The sequence below is a fragment of the Bos indicus x Bos taurus genome, chromosome 7 (assembly GCF_003369695.1).
Source record: "Bos indicus x Bos taurus breed Angus x Brahman F1 hybrid chromosome 7, Bos_hybrid_MaternalHap_v2.0, whole genome shotgun sequence".
Lineage (NCBI taxonomy): Eukaryota > Metazoa > Chordata > Mammalia > Artiodactyla > Bovidae > Bos > Bos indicus x Bos taurus.
Window position 1 is genome coordinate 70,346,920 of NC_040082.1, and position 17,261 is coordinate 70,364,180.

The 17,261-nt window shown below is 39.7% G+C and overlaps 1 protein-coding gene across 1 annotated transcript; it reads left to right on the forward strand.

Annotated features, from left to right (window-relative positions):
• The first annotated feature begins 8,670 nt into the window (after window positions 1-8,670).
• LOC113896314 (olfactory receptor 2T1-like) lies at window positions 8,671-9,603 on the forward strand. The gene has a single exon (XM_027548547.1). The coding sequence runs from the start codon at window positions 8,749-8,751 to the stop codon at window positions 9,601-9,603; it is 855 nt and encodes a 284-aa protein (XP_027404348.1). The 5' UTR covers window positions 8,671-8,748.
• Window positions 9,604-17,261: the final 7,658 nt, after the last annotated feature.

The following is a 17,261-nucleotide window of genomic DNA, read 5'->3' on the forward strand; positions in this document are numbered from 1 at the left end:
TTTTAAAAAAACTTACCTCTTTTACTGTCCTTCTGCTACCACTTTTGTCCAGAGCATAATAAGTAACAGAGGTTGCAGACATCATAATAATTGCCACTGTGTATACGGTACTTACTGTATACCAGACATTAGAGAAGAGGCTTTATATACATTATCCTATTTTACCCTCATTGTATTCTTTAAAGATGATAAAACTGGGGGATTCCTGCTTGGACCATCATAGCTAATTACTAGTAGTTACTTCTTTCTCTCCTCTGTCTTCTTGTCTCTCTGCCATTCAGTGACTAGGCATTGACCTGCTCCTTTTCTCAACAGCCAAGGATACCCACCATTTGCTGAGCCTTTTCTGTGTGAGCTTTTAAACATGTGAACTCATTTAATCTTCATAACCACGGTGGAAGATGATTACACGTCATTTTATTGATGAGATGAAAGATTCGGTGAGCACTTGCCCAATGCTAATAATTGGCCAAATTCTATCTCTTAGCCATGACCTGGTGATATATAGGTTTCCATTCCAACTCTTGAATCTGAACATTCATGGGTAGGCTCCCTCAACTGCCAACCTATGCGGATCCTCTGCTGAGTCAATAGGCCCAACTTGCCACCCCCATCAATATTTTGCTTTCTCTTCTCTGCCTCAAGCTCTGTCTTTTCCCTATCTCTGAAGTATTTAATTGACTTCTGCTAAGTTTGGATATTCCAATTATCCTTCAGGATCCAACTTCACCTCCTGGGCACCCGGAGGCCTCTCTTGATTCCACAAAATAGTGGAGAACTTCCTCCCTGGTACCCTTAAGGGCAGAGAGATTGCACCCATGGGAATTGCTGGACTGCCACATCCCCTTAGTGCTACATGTTCTTGGGTGTGAACACTTGTGGTGCACACAGAGACCACACTAACAGTGTTTGTGTTCAGTAATTTAAGTTTGGGGAAATCCATTCTTAAAAGTGTAAACAGTACCACCAGATAAATAATGTCAATTTAGAAATGAAATGCATTTTATTTTCACTTTTTAAGAGAATATAATAGAACTGCAGACTTTCTATCCATAATTGTGCACATAAGCACCAAATTTTGTGCATAACTTCAGGGTTTATAAATTCCTATTTAAGCTAACTTTGATGTTCTGTTGGTCAATAAAGCACTACAAGATTAATCAGCAACTTATTAATTCTAGACACCAACTGATATAAGAGGAGAGACCACTGAGGAGGAGGGACTTGATGGAAGAGTCAGAATTTGGGGGGTTGGGAGGAAAGATCATCAGGAGTGTCAGATCCCAGGAGAGGAGTGCATCTGCTTATCCAGTCTATTCTCCACACCTAGAACAGAACCTGGAACGTTATAGATGTTCAGTAAGTGTCACCTGAATGAATGAATAGTCAGGGAAGGCATTCCAGGCAGATAGGATGGTATGAATTCAAGCACAGACTCTGTCCAGTAGGAACCTGAGTGGACTTGGACATATCAAGATGGAGATAAAGTCTGAGACTCAACAGGCAGGTCTGGCGTGTCAGGATCTGTTGAGTTTGGCCTTACAGGGTCTGTGGATCTCTGTTCACCTGGAAGAAGCCAGGCTCTTGAACATGAGCGCAGGATGTTCCAGTGGGGGTTGGGAAGGAAGCTGGGAAGGGTCAGGCCATTGTACTGCTTCTCTCCAGACTGTAAGCAACTGCCTCTGAGGAAAGCCAGAAGAGTTTGAAGACAATCCAGTCTGCTCCACAGCTTTCCCCAGAAGGGTGGGCAGAGCCAAAGACATTGGGCTCTCCCAGCTCCCAGAGTCTCAGAACTCAGAGAGCTCATTAATGTGTTGTTAACGGGAGAATTCTGTGCCTCTGCCTGGCTGCCTTCTGCACTCAGGGACTCCTTTTCCTATGTCTTCTCTCATCTGTGCCATTGTCTTTCCCCTGATCCTTCTCTCTCAGCATCTGTGTTCCCTTTTCTCACCATGTTTGTGTTCTCTACTTTCTCTGTCTCTTCTTGGGAAGAATAATTTTTTATATTGCAACACAGTTCTCTATTTTTTTTTTCTATTTTTTCGTGGCTATTAATCTTGTCTCCTTTTCCATGACATTTTCTCATTATTCCTTTCATCTCTCCCTTCCTCTCCTGGTCCATTGTTATTGTTTCTCCTCATCCTTCAGCTCTCTAATCCCTCACCCTCTTTCTTTCACATTCTCATCCTATTGCTCTACAAGGCTTACAGTCTTTGCCTGGAATGGGATTATCAATTTGATCCTATGTGCTACGAGTGTGGTGTGTATGGCTAGTTAGCTTTGACAACAAAGAGATCCCCCACAATATCCCCCAAGTTGACACTGAGAATTGTATTTGGCCAATGTTGCTAAAATATAAATTATTTCAAAAAATTTCCTAATGTTTAATTTGTTGAATGTGTCTTAAAAGTTATGTTACAGTGCAAGCTGAAAGAGCAAAGATCTACCAAATATGTTAGTTATCCGCTGATGATAATCTTCACTTAAATCCGGAAACACATAAATACATTCTTGTCAAAAAGTCAGTCATTATAGGTTAAGTTAGAGTTCCTCTTTGACCACTGCTGCTGCTAAGTCACTTCAGTCGTGTCCAAATCTGTGCGACCCCATAGACGGCAGCCAACCAGGCTTCCCCGTCCCTGGGATTCTCCAGGCAAGAACACTGGAGTGGGTTGCCATTTCCTTCTCCAATGCATGAAAGTGAAAAGTGAAAGTGAAGTCACTCAGTCGTGCCCGACACTTAGCGACCCCATGGACTGTAGCCTACCAGGCTCCTCTGTCCATGGATTTTCCAGGCAAGAGTACTGGAGTGGGGTGCCATCGCCTTCTCCGTCTTTGACCACTATCCTCACCCAATTCTAACCTTCTCTCCAGAAGTATCCATTATTATCCTCTGTGCCCTTCAGGACTTTATGTGTACTTGTTTTTCATATTCTTGCCTCCCCACACTTAATATTCCCAAACTTTATTCCAATTTGGTTAAAGAGTTGTATCTTTGTTTTAGTTTGATTTTCTCTAGTTACTAGTGAAATAAAGCAGTCTTTCTTGCTTATTTTTGCTTTTGTTTTGGTGAAGTAAAGAATTTATTGCACGACATCAAGGAAGAATGATGTAAAGGAGTTTTTATCTAATGTTTATTTGGATTTTTCCCCCTGAGAATTACTGCTTATTTTGTTTATCTTTTATCTTATTGTATTGTGTTATTCTTTAAACATATTGAATAGAAAAATGTTATGAATTGCTGTCTAATATGTATTTTATAATATATCATATCATTAAAAATTTTTATTTTATATTAGAGTATAGTTGATTTATGAGGCTTGTTAGTTTCAGGTGTATAGAAAAGTGATTTAATTATACATATACATGTATCTACTCTTTTTTTTTCATGTAACTTTCTTTTTCAGATTCTTTTCCAATACATTATTATAGAGTATTGAGTAGAGCTCCCTGTGCTAAACAGTAGGTCCTTGTTGATTATCTATTTTACTAAATACTTTTACTATTTATTAGTAGTATGTATATGTCAATCCCAATCTCCTAATTTATCTCTCTCCTTCACTTTTCTCCTTTGGTAACTATCAGTTTGTTTTCTAAGTCTGTGAGTCTGTTTCTGTTTTGTAAATAAGTTTATTTTTTAGATTCCACATATTAAGTGATATTTTATTTATTATTGCATACTTACTATATAAAACAGGTAGTATATATATGTATACGTCACTCTTTATGTCATATTTAAATGCATCTAGTCTTTGTCCTAGGTCATAAATACATTCTCCCATATTTCTTTTGATACTGTTATTTATTAATTCAGTTCTTTAAGCTTCCAGAATTTATTTTTGTGTGTGGTATGATTAGAGACCTAATTGATTTTCAAAAGAGATGAGCAATTGTTCTACACCATTTATTTAATAGCCCTTCTTTCTCACAGAATTTAGATGGTATTATTTAAATCAGAATGTAAATTTTCATACACATAGGATGATTCTGGACTTACTCTTTTTTGTTGGTCAGTTTTTCTATTCCTTCACTGATACTAGATTTTTAAAATTTTGATAATAGATGAGGTAGTATCACTTTTAACTTTGGTCTGTTAGCCATTGTTTAACCCTTTCAAAATTTTTTGACTCTTTGTTCAGAAAACATTAATTAAGTACCAACAGGAATCTTGGTTCTCACTTTATCAGTTCCCATTAATAATGCTATTGATTATCATTTCAGCATTATATTTATGTATTTATTTAAAGTATGTATTGTCTCACAAAGAGTAAAATTCAAGAGAGACAACACCATATACCATAAAGACTTTCTTTTTCTACCCTAGATTTCAGCAATCTGATTCTTCTAATTCTTTCTTCTGGGGCAAACACTGTTAGTAGATCCTGTGTTTTATTTCAGAGATTTAATTTATTTGTATATGCATGTATTATATAGAAATATCTTCTATGTATGTATGTATATATCTGTGTATATATACACATTTATATATATGTAAAATGTAATATTATATAAATTACTTGTATATATTATATAATATGTGACATAGTATATTATTATAGCATAAAATTTACATAGTAATATATAACATAATTATGGTACATAATTATATATTATACAGTATAACATTTTATATTTACAATTACATTATAAACACCACTTTGTAATGTGCTTTTTTTTTGAACAGTATTATTTTGGAGAAGTTTTTATCAACACATAATAAGCAATCTCATTCTGTTTCTTACTTGAATATTATTCCAGTGTTTATTCATTTTTTCCTCTGTTGATAGATTGCTTTCCAGCTTTTTTCTCCTATAAACAAATCTACACCAAACTGTCTTGTCTGTGCATCAATTCATGTATGTGCACATATATCTGTAAAATGAATAAATAGAACTATATTTTTACTAAAAAATCCTCCATCCTCTGAATGTTCCTTTTTCTATTGCACATCATTCTAGTTCATGTTTACTGTATCTTTCCTTACATCATTTAATGTTGAATGTAAACAGTTTTGTTTCCCTGAAGAGTTTCTTTTTTCATCCATTTTGCTCTGCTGTTGATTTTCCTTTCCTTCTTTGAGGTTGGAAACATTTTTCAGATGTTTGCTGACCCTCTGTTGTCTACCTGTATTAAAATGTGGGGTCAAAACAAACACGTTGGGCACCCTAAGCATGTAGGTGGTGGTGGTTTTTAGTTGCTAAATCATGTCTGATTCTTGCAACCCCGCGGACTGTAGCCCACCAGGTTCCTCTGTCCATGGGATTTCCCAGGCAGGCATACTGGAGTGAGTTGCCATTTTCTTCTCCAGAGGATCTTCCTGACCCAGGGATCAAACCTGGATCTCCTGCTTGGCAGGTGGATTCTTTCCCAATGGATTCTTTCCTAGGTGGAGGTATCAGGCAAGCCCATGGGCATGTCATTGTGGCTTCACTTAGCAAAATGACTGGCCTTTTTTTTTTTAATTTACAATGTCAGTATCTTTAGATGTTTTCTGGGTTGAGTAGAGGCTCATCTATTTTCCTGCTTAAAGGGAATAAATCTGGATCTTGGGAACTCCCCCCAACCCCCAACCCCATTCTTGACATGTTGCCTTGTGCTCATAGCACCATCACCTCCACTGGGCCTCCACTGGGTTTGGAATTATTGGATTCAACTTCTCTGGAGAATTATTCTCCTACTTTCTGCCAGGATGAGGGATGGGTGGGGCCCATGTGTGCGGAGTTGGGAGGGAACTGTGCTCCTTTAGCCATCTTTCAGAAAATCAACATTTTCAGTCTCACCCTTGCCCTGACTTATAGTCCCTTAGCCATCTTAGGTCTGCATGCTAGTTTTATTTGAGGTTCTAAAAGCTTTGTTATTCTTGCTTTTCTCATGTTCAGATTTTACTCATTACCCTCTTTCTAGTAAGAGTTTTTTGAGGAAACAAAAGTTGAGTATGTTCAATCAGCCATTTAATTCCAGAAGTGGAGTTCTTGGGACTCTGGTATCATAGGTCTTGGGACTCTGAGTGCCGAGTATAATATTTAGTTAACCTCAGGTTTCTAAGTTGAAGAACTACAGGGCTTCTTTTTTTTTTTTTGGCCATGCCACTGCGCAGCTTATGGGATCTCAGTGGCTCAACAAAGAACTGAACCAGGGTATGGGAGTGAAAGCTTGGAGTCCTAACCTCTAGGCTGCCAGAGAACTCCCTGGAGGGCTATTCTTATGTATAGCCTCTCTTCTCTCTATGCCACAAGAACAGAATTCTTGCAAATACAGCTCATCTGTGTGAGTCTTTGTTGAATCCCTTCTCCTTTGCTAGAATAAACCAGGTCCCAAGACCTTCTTTGTACCAGTTCTTTCCTTCTGCTGGCACAAACAATCAGTTTTGGTTTTGCCCCCCTCTTTGATGAGTTACTTTGAGGTCTATGCTCATGGGTGTTCTTTTCCCCTTTTCTCTTCACCCTGCTCAGTTTCTACAGCTTCTGGTGACCCTTACAATTTTATTTAGTGAGTTCTTTTTTAAGCTAACTCCAACTTTAGCCAACATGGACAGTGTTTCTGCTCTTGATCTCCTTACTGCCTTTGAGTGACTTTTGAGAGAATTCTGACTATACACTGTCATTTCAAAACTGCAAGTGTTGTGTTGAGAATTTAATCATGATTACATGGAAATGATAGATTAATTTTGGGGAGAATTTGCATCCTTACAATGTTGAGCTGCATAGCTTTCTTCAGGCCTTCTTTTCTGTTTTTAACTTATGTTTTGTAATTTTTAGAATGAGCATTCTTTCCCAGGTACTTCACAGTTTTTAAAAAATATATATTTAAAATTTATTTATTTATTATTTAGGGCTGTACTGAGTCTTCATTGCTTTGTGTGGGTGTGGGCTTTCTCTATTTGTGATGAGCAGGGACTACTCTTCACTACTTGTGGTGAGTGGGGGCTGTTCTTCAATTGTGTGAATGGACTTTCCATTTCAGGAGCTCCTCTTATTACAGTGCATAGGCTCTAGGCACTGGGCTTCAGTAGTAGGACGTGGGCTCGTAGTTGTGGCCTGCAGGCTCTAGGGCGTGCAGGTTTCAGTAGTTGCCACACACAGGCTCAGTAGTTGAGGCTTGCAGGCTCCAGAGTGCTGGCTCAGTAGTTGTGGCACATGGACTCAGTTGCTCTGCAGCCTGTGGAATCTTCCCAGACCAGAGATCAAACCCATGTTCCCTGCATTTGGAGGTGGATTCTTATCCACTGTGCCATCAAGGAAGTCCCTACTTCATAGTTTTTGCTGCAATTGTAAATACTTTTTTTTCTACTTTTTAATTGGTTAGTGGTATAGTATGAGAAAGATACAGATTTTTGGCTGTTGATCTTATACATAGTATAATGTTACTTTAAAATTAAGTTATATTTCTAAATAGAAAATGTGTAAAAAACAAAATTTTGGAGGGAGGTAACTCTTAACCCCACTATCTAGGTGGAACCGCATGGTTAATATCTTGGCATATTTCTCCCAGTCTTTTGAAATACAAAAATACTTCATTGATATAAATTTTTTATTCAGTATCTATTAAAATGTCATAAGTATCACACTGACAACATATTATTTTATCATTTAATCATGCCACAATTTACTTAGGTTTTCCTTTGGGTTGGGCTTTTGGGTAGTCCCCAGTTTTTCACTCGGAGAAGGCAATGGCACCTCACTCCAAGACTCTTGCCTGGCAAATCCTGTGGATGGAGGAGCCTGGTGGGCTGCAGTCCATGGGGTTGCTAAGAGTTGAACACGACTGAGTGACCTCACTTCCACTTTTCACTTTCATGCATTGGAGAAGGAAATGGCAACCCACTCCAGTGTTCTTGCCTGGAGAATCCGAGGGACTGGGAAGCCTGGTGGGCTGCCGTCTTTGGGATCACACAGACTCGGATATGACTGAAGTGACTTAGCAGCAGCAGTTTTTCACTTACTATTTTTCTTAGAAAATATTTTAGGCTTTTACATTTGAAAAAAATTAATAAACCTCCCACTCTCTCACTTTCTCCACTTGTGAAATAGGAATGATCATTATTCTTTCAAAGCAGTTATGAGCATTGAATGCTAGAATGTGACAGTGCCCAACATGGTACCTGGTACATGGGAAATGATCAAGTGACGTCAGCTGTCATCATTTCTGTACTACCAGGCATTGATCAAGTTGTTACTTTCAATCTTTACTATCACTTTACAAGACAGTTGTTACCCCGATTTAAGATGAGAGAACAGGTTCAGAAAGGGTATTAAGTGACTAGGTCGCAAAGTTGGTAAATGTCTTTTCTGCTTTGGTAGTTTTTCCCTGACAAAGCAAATCCTTTACTGAGCTTCAGGAGAAGCAACTATGTGGGCTGGAGACAGATCCAGCCTACCAAAGGTAGAAGCAGTGTCCGTTTTAGTAAAAATAGCTTAACATTTGCTTTTCAGTTATGTGCAGAAAGACCTAGACGCTGAAACAACAACAGCAGCCTGCATGTTTATTCGCACTCTTTCTCTTGAGAGAACTGTCTGTTACTCTAAGCCAGGTAACATACAAAGAGGGAAAAGTTTTGTGAAAAGTGTTAGTGACTTTAGTAATATGGCATTGAATATAAACCTCCTGTTTTCAGATCACAACCCTCTGTCTGGCGCATCCCTCTGCAGGAACAATGGCCTTGATGAAAATCAGACTCACATCTCCCACTTCATCCTCCTAGGCCTGTTCAACCACACACCACTGCACCTCCTCCTCTTCTCCATCATCATGGCCATGTTTCTGGTGGCCCTTTCTGGCAACGGGCTCATGATCCTCCTCATCAACACTGACTCCCGTCTACACAGCCCCATGTACTTCTTCCTCAGCTGGCTGTCAGTCATGGATCTCATGCTCATCTCTACCATTGTACCACGGATGGCCATCGACTATCTCCTAGGCCATGGTTCCATCTCCTTCACAGGCTGTGGGTTCCAGATCCTCTTCTTCCTCACCCTCCTGGGGGATGAGTGCTTCCTGCTGGCTTTCATGGCCTATGATCGCTATGTGGCCATCAGTAACCCACTGAGGTACTCAGTGGTCATGAGTCGCTGTGTCTGCTGGCTCATGGTGGCAGGGTCTTGGCTCTTTGGCCTGGTGGATGGGTTGTTTCAGGCCATCTATACCCTGAGCTTTCCCTACTGTGGCTCTCAGGAGATCGACCACTTCTTCTGTGACATCCCTGCAGTGCTTAAGCTGGCCTGTGCAGATACATCCATTTATGAGGCTTTGATCTATGTGTGCTGCATCCTCATGCTGCTTCTGCCCTTCTCTGTCATCTCTGTCTCCTATCTGCTGATTTTTGTAACTGTGCTCCGCATGCATTCTGCTGAAGGTCGGAAAAAGGCCTTTGCTACCTGTTCCTCCCACATGGCAGTCGTCTCTCTCTTCTACGGAGCTGCCCTGATCACCTACATGCGGCCCCAGACCTACCACTCCTCCAAGCAGGACAAGGTGGTCTCAGCCTTCTATACCATGATTACCCCTATGCTCAACCCACTCATCTACAGCCTGAGGAACAAGGAAGTGGCTGGTGCTCTCAAGAAACTCCTGGGGAGGTGTCCATGTGGTGGGGGACAGGAATAGCATGGCACTGCCACTGCTTGTACAGCTCTGGGCCCTGGGAACCTGGCTTATTCAACTGTAGTTCGATTGAAAGAGGTATGAACATGCCCCACTGAAAATAAAAGTCATTCTCTGACCAGAAGTAACCAGATTAGCACATTAATTCAATAAATTCTGTCCATGCTGAATATAGGCAATGTAAGAGCTTTTGGGATTACAAAGACTAGAAGACACAGATCCTTCACCCCTCAGGGGCTGGGAGAGTGGGCAGGTGACCACTCTCAGCTGTGTTCCTCTCAAGGAATTGTCCATGCTGAGGAGAGGCACCTTGCTGAAGGCCATGGTTCTCCTTGGAGAGCTGTCTGAATCTCGTGACTTGTAATATAGGATATAAATGCCTGACTGTCTTGTCTCAGTTTGACCCTGAAGGGACAACCAAGTTCCAGAGCTTCCCAAATTCAGTCTCCCCATAGAATCATCTGAGGAACTGCAGACGACTTCTTGCATCCAACTTTTCTTCCTTAACCCTCTTCTTTCACCAGAATTCTTAATTCTGAAGAGCATTCTCTAATAAATTTTTGCTTGCAAAGCATGTCTCAGTCTACTTCTGTGAAACTGAACTATGACTCAGGAATAATGGTGATTTAAAGCTGAGATGGCAAAATATCATCATGTACATGCACTCACTGCATGTGGGCATTAGGAGGGGCTCCTTTTATGGTTGATGTGAAGAGAAGTAAGAAATTAAATCATGGAAAGACCTTCAGTTCAGTTCAGTTCAGTCACTCAGTCGTGTCCGACTCTTTGCGACCCCATGAATCGCAGCATGCCAGGCCTCCCTGTCCATCACCAACTCCGGGAGTTCACTCAGACTCATGTCCATCGAGTCAGTGATGTCATCCAGCCATCTCATCCTCTGTCGTCCCCTTCTCCTCCTGCCCCCAATCCCTTCCAGCATCAGAGTCTTTTCCAATGAGTCAATTCTTCGCATGAGGTGGCCAAAGTACTGGAGTTTCAGCTTTAGCATCATTCCTTCCAAAGAAATCCCAGGGCTGATCTCCTTCAAAATGAACTGGTTGGATCTCCTTGCAGACCAAGGGACTCTCAAGAGCCTTCTCCAACACCACAGATTAAAAGCATCAATTCTTCAACACTCAACTTTCTTCACAGTCCAACTCTCACATCCATACATGACCACTGGAAAAACCATAGCCTTGACTAGACGGACCTTTGTTGGCAAAGTAATGTCTCTGCTTTTGAATATGCTATCTAGGTTGGTCATAACTTTCCTTCCAAGGAGTAAGCATCTTTTAATTTCATGGCTGCAGTCACCATCTGCAGTGATTTTGGAGCCCAGAAAAATAAAGTCTGACACTGTTTCCACTGGTTCCCCATCTATTTCCCATGAAGTGATGGAACCGGATGCCATGATCTTCGTTTTCTGAATGTTGAGCTTTAAGCCAACTTTTTCACTCTCCACTTTCACTTTCATCAAGAAGCTTTTTAGTTCCTCTTCACTTTCTGCCATAAGGGTGGTGTCATCTGCATATCTGAGGTTATTGATATTTCTCCCGGCAATCTTGATTCCAGCTTGTGTTTCTTCCAGTCCAGCATTTCTCATGATGTACTCTGCAGCTACCCGACGCCCCTAAGCCCCAAAACTGGATAATTTTGAATATTTGATGTGGTAACCTTGGAAATTAAATATCCTCCCCTTCTTGGCATTTGTTCTGTTGCTTGCTATGGACATTGGATATTTGTTTAATGAGCTTTATATTATATTTGTAAAATCTGTGTTTCTGTCACAGTTTTGTGACTTTAGAGAGAATGGAGGCAAGTTACACTAGTAACTACAATTCTTACAACCTTATAACAGGGAGATGACTTAAGGTTGTCTATGAATTTAATTCATGCAACAAATGTTTTGTGATGAAAAATTATTGTTCCCATTTTACAAATGAGCAAATAGGTTCAGGCAGGTTCTTAGCTCAGAATGATGCCTAAAAATATTGACACTCAGCTCTATATAACTTCAATGTCAAGTGTCTGTCTATGCTATGTTTATTTCTGTAAATTACTTAGTATGACAGAAACCCAACTGGGCCAGAGCTGATGGAAAAGTGAGAAAGAGGTGGTCAGTCTAGGCAGGTGATGTGTTTTTCATAGCAGAGTATTTGTTGAATTTTTGACTTGAAAAATTCCAGTGGAATTGAGCTCTGAGGTTAGAAAGATCAGTGTGATATTGGATGGGAACATCTTATAGCTTAATAGGAAGAGGCAGAAGGAACCAGAGGGACAAAAGTCTGGAAAACTCTGGAAGATTCCTTGTTGGCTTCACCTACACCCAATATTTAGTGAACACTTACAATGTAGGTCATATCCCAGAACAAAAGTCAATATTTCCCATTCCACTTTGGAATGGGAGGAGAGTCAGTTCGTCCCAGATTGATTCATAGAATCTCTCCCCAGTTTTCCTCTCAATGTTTCCCTGAAAGAGAGTTTGTTTACTGGTGAACCGAGATGAGCAGAAAACTTTGCAAGAGGCTTCCTTTCCCAAAAGGTTTAACTGCAACAGACTGGGGACAGAGATGTGGCAGAGAAGGGTTCTCTAAGGACATGTAAGAACAGAAGTAGCTTTCTTTAGTCACAGTTGAAGGGAAAACAATGAGTCTCAGTGAGAAGTGACACAGCATAAAACCTCTCAGCTGGATGCTAAACCTGGCCAACAAGTGTTTCTCCACAGGTGACAGAGTCTGCTGACTCCAAGATAGAAGCCCCTTCCCTCCTTGTCTAGCCCTCTTCCATGGTCTTTGCTTTTGGATGAGGGCTGTATGGTCTCTCTGTGCTCTAAGTTTTCTTTCCAAATGGGTTTTTCTTGACCACTAAAGGTTCTATTGGGTTTTTAGCATGAAACACTCTTTTCCAGGATTTGGGGGTTCCTTCTTTCTGAACTTTTTCTTCCCATTTTCAACCAGTATTAATGCATTTCTTCAAAATCTTTCCACAGCCAAGGTGGGAGACAATGGATAGTTTCTGCTGATGGATGGGAGGCCTTCCAGACATCTTGATCAACTGATATTTTCACAAGTTAGGAGGAAATTCTAGAGGAGTTCTGACCAAACAAGCCTTTCTTTCCCCTGGAAATTTCTCTTCTCGATGTTTAATAATTCCCTTCAGCTTCTGTCTCAAGAAGATGGAGATGTGTAGTTTTCTCTGCAGTTAGAGAGACCCTTTGTGGATCCAGCTGAGTGATCTGATCAGTCCTTCTTGGGTTGTGGAATCTATTTACTCAGGGCATAGAGCTCCCAATGGAATCTACCTCATGACTCTCCAGGCCTTCCTGATTACATGGTTTTGGGTAAGGCTCTTCCTCTCTGTGTCTTATACTTTACTTCTCTGCTATGAAATGCTTAAAATGATTTTTCACCTGACAACTATCCCTGACATTCTCTTGATTACTATTTACCTTAAATTAGAAAACTCTTGTGTGGTTAGATTTTGTTTTCTGAAATGATTTTTCTCCTAATTCTTTACTCCATGGGTAGAATTAGAGAAAACCCGAGAGTTGCTTGATCCAGTATTTCATTTTAAAGCTCAGGAGAATGAGACCTAAGAGAAGGGAAATTTCATTCCTATGGGCTCATGACCAGTTTTACAATGGTATACATGATTTGTCTATTCAAGTTTAATGAAGTGCAACATGGCTAGACCATCTGAAACAGGTCCTTTCAAGGTACTGGGAGAGTGTCTCTGATATCTGTTTGTTTGATTTTGAAAGATTATGGTAAAGTCCTCTCATGCTTATCTACCATTTGTGCTTATGTTTGCAACTCACGAAAACAATTTTTGCTTGTCTTTCCCTAAAACCACATAATTTTTTTTTTCTTTTGGATGATCTCTCCTGTTCCTCTTCTACTTGAATAACCCTGAACTCTGCTCTTATTTGGAGAAATGTTTTGGTGTGTTTGCTCCTTTCTCCTTCTACACTGTAGCTTCCTTCTCTTTTGAGAAAGTTCTACCATAGGTTTGACTTCTCCTCATTCTGCTTCCAGGCTCTCTGAGAAAATTCCTGGGTGCACCCCTACAGGAGTCATTTATGCACAACCTTGGGCTCTGCAAGCCTTACTTGAGGGATGCAGGATTGCCTTTCCACACTAAAATACCCCCTGCTTTGCCTGGCTGAGACTATATCTGCAATAGCTATCTGGTAAGGCTTTCTTGAAAAAAAATTGCTTTACAGTTGGTACCAACGGATTACATTACATTGGAGTAGGGCCATGTTTATCAGTAAAGATTAGTTTTCCCAAGGCATTTATTGAAAGTCAACTGATGCATCTGATTAGCCTGATTAAACAGTGGCCAAGTTTCCTATTAAGATGTAAATTCAAACTCTAATGCAATGCACTTAAAAATATTTTCCTTCCTTACATTTCTCTTGCTACCATATTGTTCAGAGCATAATAAGTAATGGAAATTGTAGACATCATTATGTTCCTGCCTATGTGTATTTGGTACCTACTATGCACCAGACACAAGAGTAGAGACTTTATATACATAATTCATTTTATTCTCACTGCCGAAATGGATGATAAAACTGAGGATCACAATGATTAGGTAACCTGCCTAACGTAACACAGCCAGTGGCCATCTCTTGCTTGAACCATCGCAGCTTCTTACTAATAGTTTCTCCCCTTATCATGTCTCCTTGTCTCTCTGTCATTCAGTGAATAGGCTTAGCCCTACTCCTCTGCTCAACAACAGTACCCACCATTTGTTGATCATTTTCTGTGTGAATAAGGCAAGTGTCTGGTGCTTGACACATGAACTCAGTCTTCCTAACTACCCTGGGAGGTGACTATTCTTGTCCTCATTTTGCAGATGAGATGAAAGAGTCAGTGTGAGCACTTAACTGAAAACTAATAATTGATGGTGTTACTTTCAGAGGTTTCTTTCAGAGATTTTGACATTTACATAAATAAATGTACACAGAAACATATTCATTTCTTTTTACACATATATGAGTAAAATATAATACTAAGTAATACTCCCTGAAATGTATGAACTATAGTATAATTGTAATATGATATTTATTTAAACATATATATCACATAATTAATATAAAATAAGTAATACAATACCTTATATGTTCAATTTTACTGTATACACTCTTCTTTAATGTCGCTTTTACATTGAACAATATAGTTTGGGGACAATTCTATATAAACATACAAAAAGCAACCTCATTCACATATTATTTCAGTTTATTCAATTTTTACCTTGATAGGTACTTAGTTCTTTTTACCTGTAACTGCTGTCTTTCTCCCACTCCAGTACTCTTGCCTGGAAAATCCCATGGGCAGAGGAGCCTGGTGGGCTGCAGTCCATGGGTTCGCTAAGAGTTGGACACGACTGAGCGACTTCACTGTCACTTTTCATTTCCATGCATTGGAGAAGGAAATGGCAACCCACTCCAGTGTTCTTGCCTGGGGAGCCTGGTGGGCTGCTGTCTATGGGGTCGCACAGAGTTGGACATGACTTAAGTGACTTAGCAGCAGCAGCAGCTGTCTTTCTAGTGGTTTTTTTCAGGAGGCAGGTATTAGGTGTGTTCAGTTTGCCATTTTAATCCAGAGGTTGAGTTGTTAGTATGTCGTGGATTGCTACACTAGGTTTTGAGGATTCTATTTAGTTTTCCTTGAGCTACTGGGATGGAGAACTATGTGGCTGTTCCTAATGTACATCCTGTCTTTCCCCCCATCACCAATACAGAACTATTCCTGCAAATACAACTCATCTGCACGTCTTTGTTCAAGTCCTTCTCCTCTGCTCCTTGGGATAAACTACTATCTTTAGAATCCTTGTACCACTTTCCAGCTTCTGCTGGCTGAAACTGGTAGTTTTGGTTTTATTCCTATCTTTGGAGAGGTTACTTTGCGGTTTATGCTCACAGGTGTCTTTTTTCCATTTTTACCCCTTCCCTTGCTCAGTTTTTTACTGCTTTTGCTGTCCCTTCAAATTTTATTTTGTGGGTTCTAATTTCAGCTAGCCTAACTTTATCCAACATATACTGTGTTCCTGTTCTTGATCTCATTACTGATTTTGAGTGACTTTTGAGAGAATTCTACCTCTATATGGTCATATCCAAAATGCAAGATTCCTTTTGGGAATTAATTGGGATCTCAAAGAAATTATAGATTAATTTTGTGGAGAATTTACATCCTTACACTGTTAAGCTTATGTCTCAAAAAATATGCATAGCTTTTTTCAGGCCTTCTTTACTGTCTTTCAATTATGCTTTATAATTTTTAGCATTAGGGTTCTTTCCTAGGCACTTTACAGTTTTTATTGCAATTGTATAAGTTGTTTATTTAGTGGTATGTATGAAGAAGATTCAGATTTTTGTATGTTGATCTTATACATAGTATAATGTTAATTTAAAATTATATTTCCATATTCCTAATATAAGATGTATAAAATACACAGTTGGAGAGAGATAACTCTCAACCCTACTACCTAAATGGAACTATGTGCTTAAATATATTGGCATATTTCTCAGTTTTTTGAAATACTTAAAAAGACTAGTTGTTATAATTTTTTTGCTCAGTATCTATTAAAATGTCATAAGTATTCCACTGGCAATATATTTTATTATTTGATTATTTTATAATTTACTTTGTGTTGGGTTTTAGGTTGCCTCCAGTTTTTCATTTACTAGCTTCTTAAGAAATACTTTATGCTTCCATATCTGAAAAAATAATCTCCCTCTGTCTCAGTTTCCCCACTTATTAACAGTGACAATAATCAGTCTTTCCAGGCAGTTATGAGGATGTGACAGAGTGGTCATGGTGTTGCTTGGCACATGAGAAATGCTCGAGTAATGTGAGGTATCATTATTTCTGTCCCATTAGGAATAGCTTATGCTTTCACCTTCAGTGTTTAATATCACTTTACAAGATAGCTGTTATCTCAAATTAATATGAGAAAACAAGTTCAGAGAGGTTATGTAAATGCTCAGTTCACAGAGATGGTAAATGCCTTTGCTGCTTTAGTACGTTTATCTGAAAAAGAAAATCTTTGATTAAGGCTGGCACCCCACTCCAGTACTCTTGCCTGGAAAATCCCATGGATGAAGGAGCCTGGTAGGCTGCAGTCCATGGAGTCACTAAGAGTCAGACACGACTGAGCGACTTCACTTTCAATTTTCACTTTCATGCATTGGAGAAGGAAATGGCAACCCGCTCCAATGTTCTTGCCTGGAGAATCCCAGGGACGGTGGAGCCTGATGGGCTGCTGTCTATGGGGTTGCACAGAGTCGGACATGACTGAAGTGACTTAGCAGCAGCAGCAGCAGAGCTTGGTAGGAAAAGCAGCTCTATAGACTGGAGACAGACTCATTCTAGTAGAAGCAAAATCAGTGCCCACTTTAGCAATAATAGCTTGATATGTGCTTCTCAACAAGATGCAGCAAGTCCTAGATTCAAAGCAGCATCAGCAACAACAGCCTGCATCTTTGTTACAGGTTATTTCTCTTAAAAGGACATGCCTTTTGTTCTAAACCAAATAACATTTAAAGAGGGCAACATATTGGAAAAAGTTGTAATGACTTTAGTAATGTTGCACTAAACATAAACCACCTGATTCCAGATCCGAACCATCTACTGGTGCACACTTCTGCAGGAACA

Excerpts from the sequence above, each read along its gene's own strand:
- LOC113896314 (XM_027548547.1), top strand. The coding sequence starts at position 8,749 with ATGGCCATGTTTCTGGTGGCCCTTTCTGGCAACGGGCTCATGATCCTC.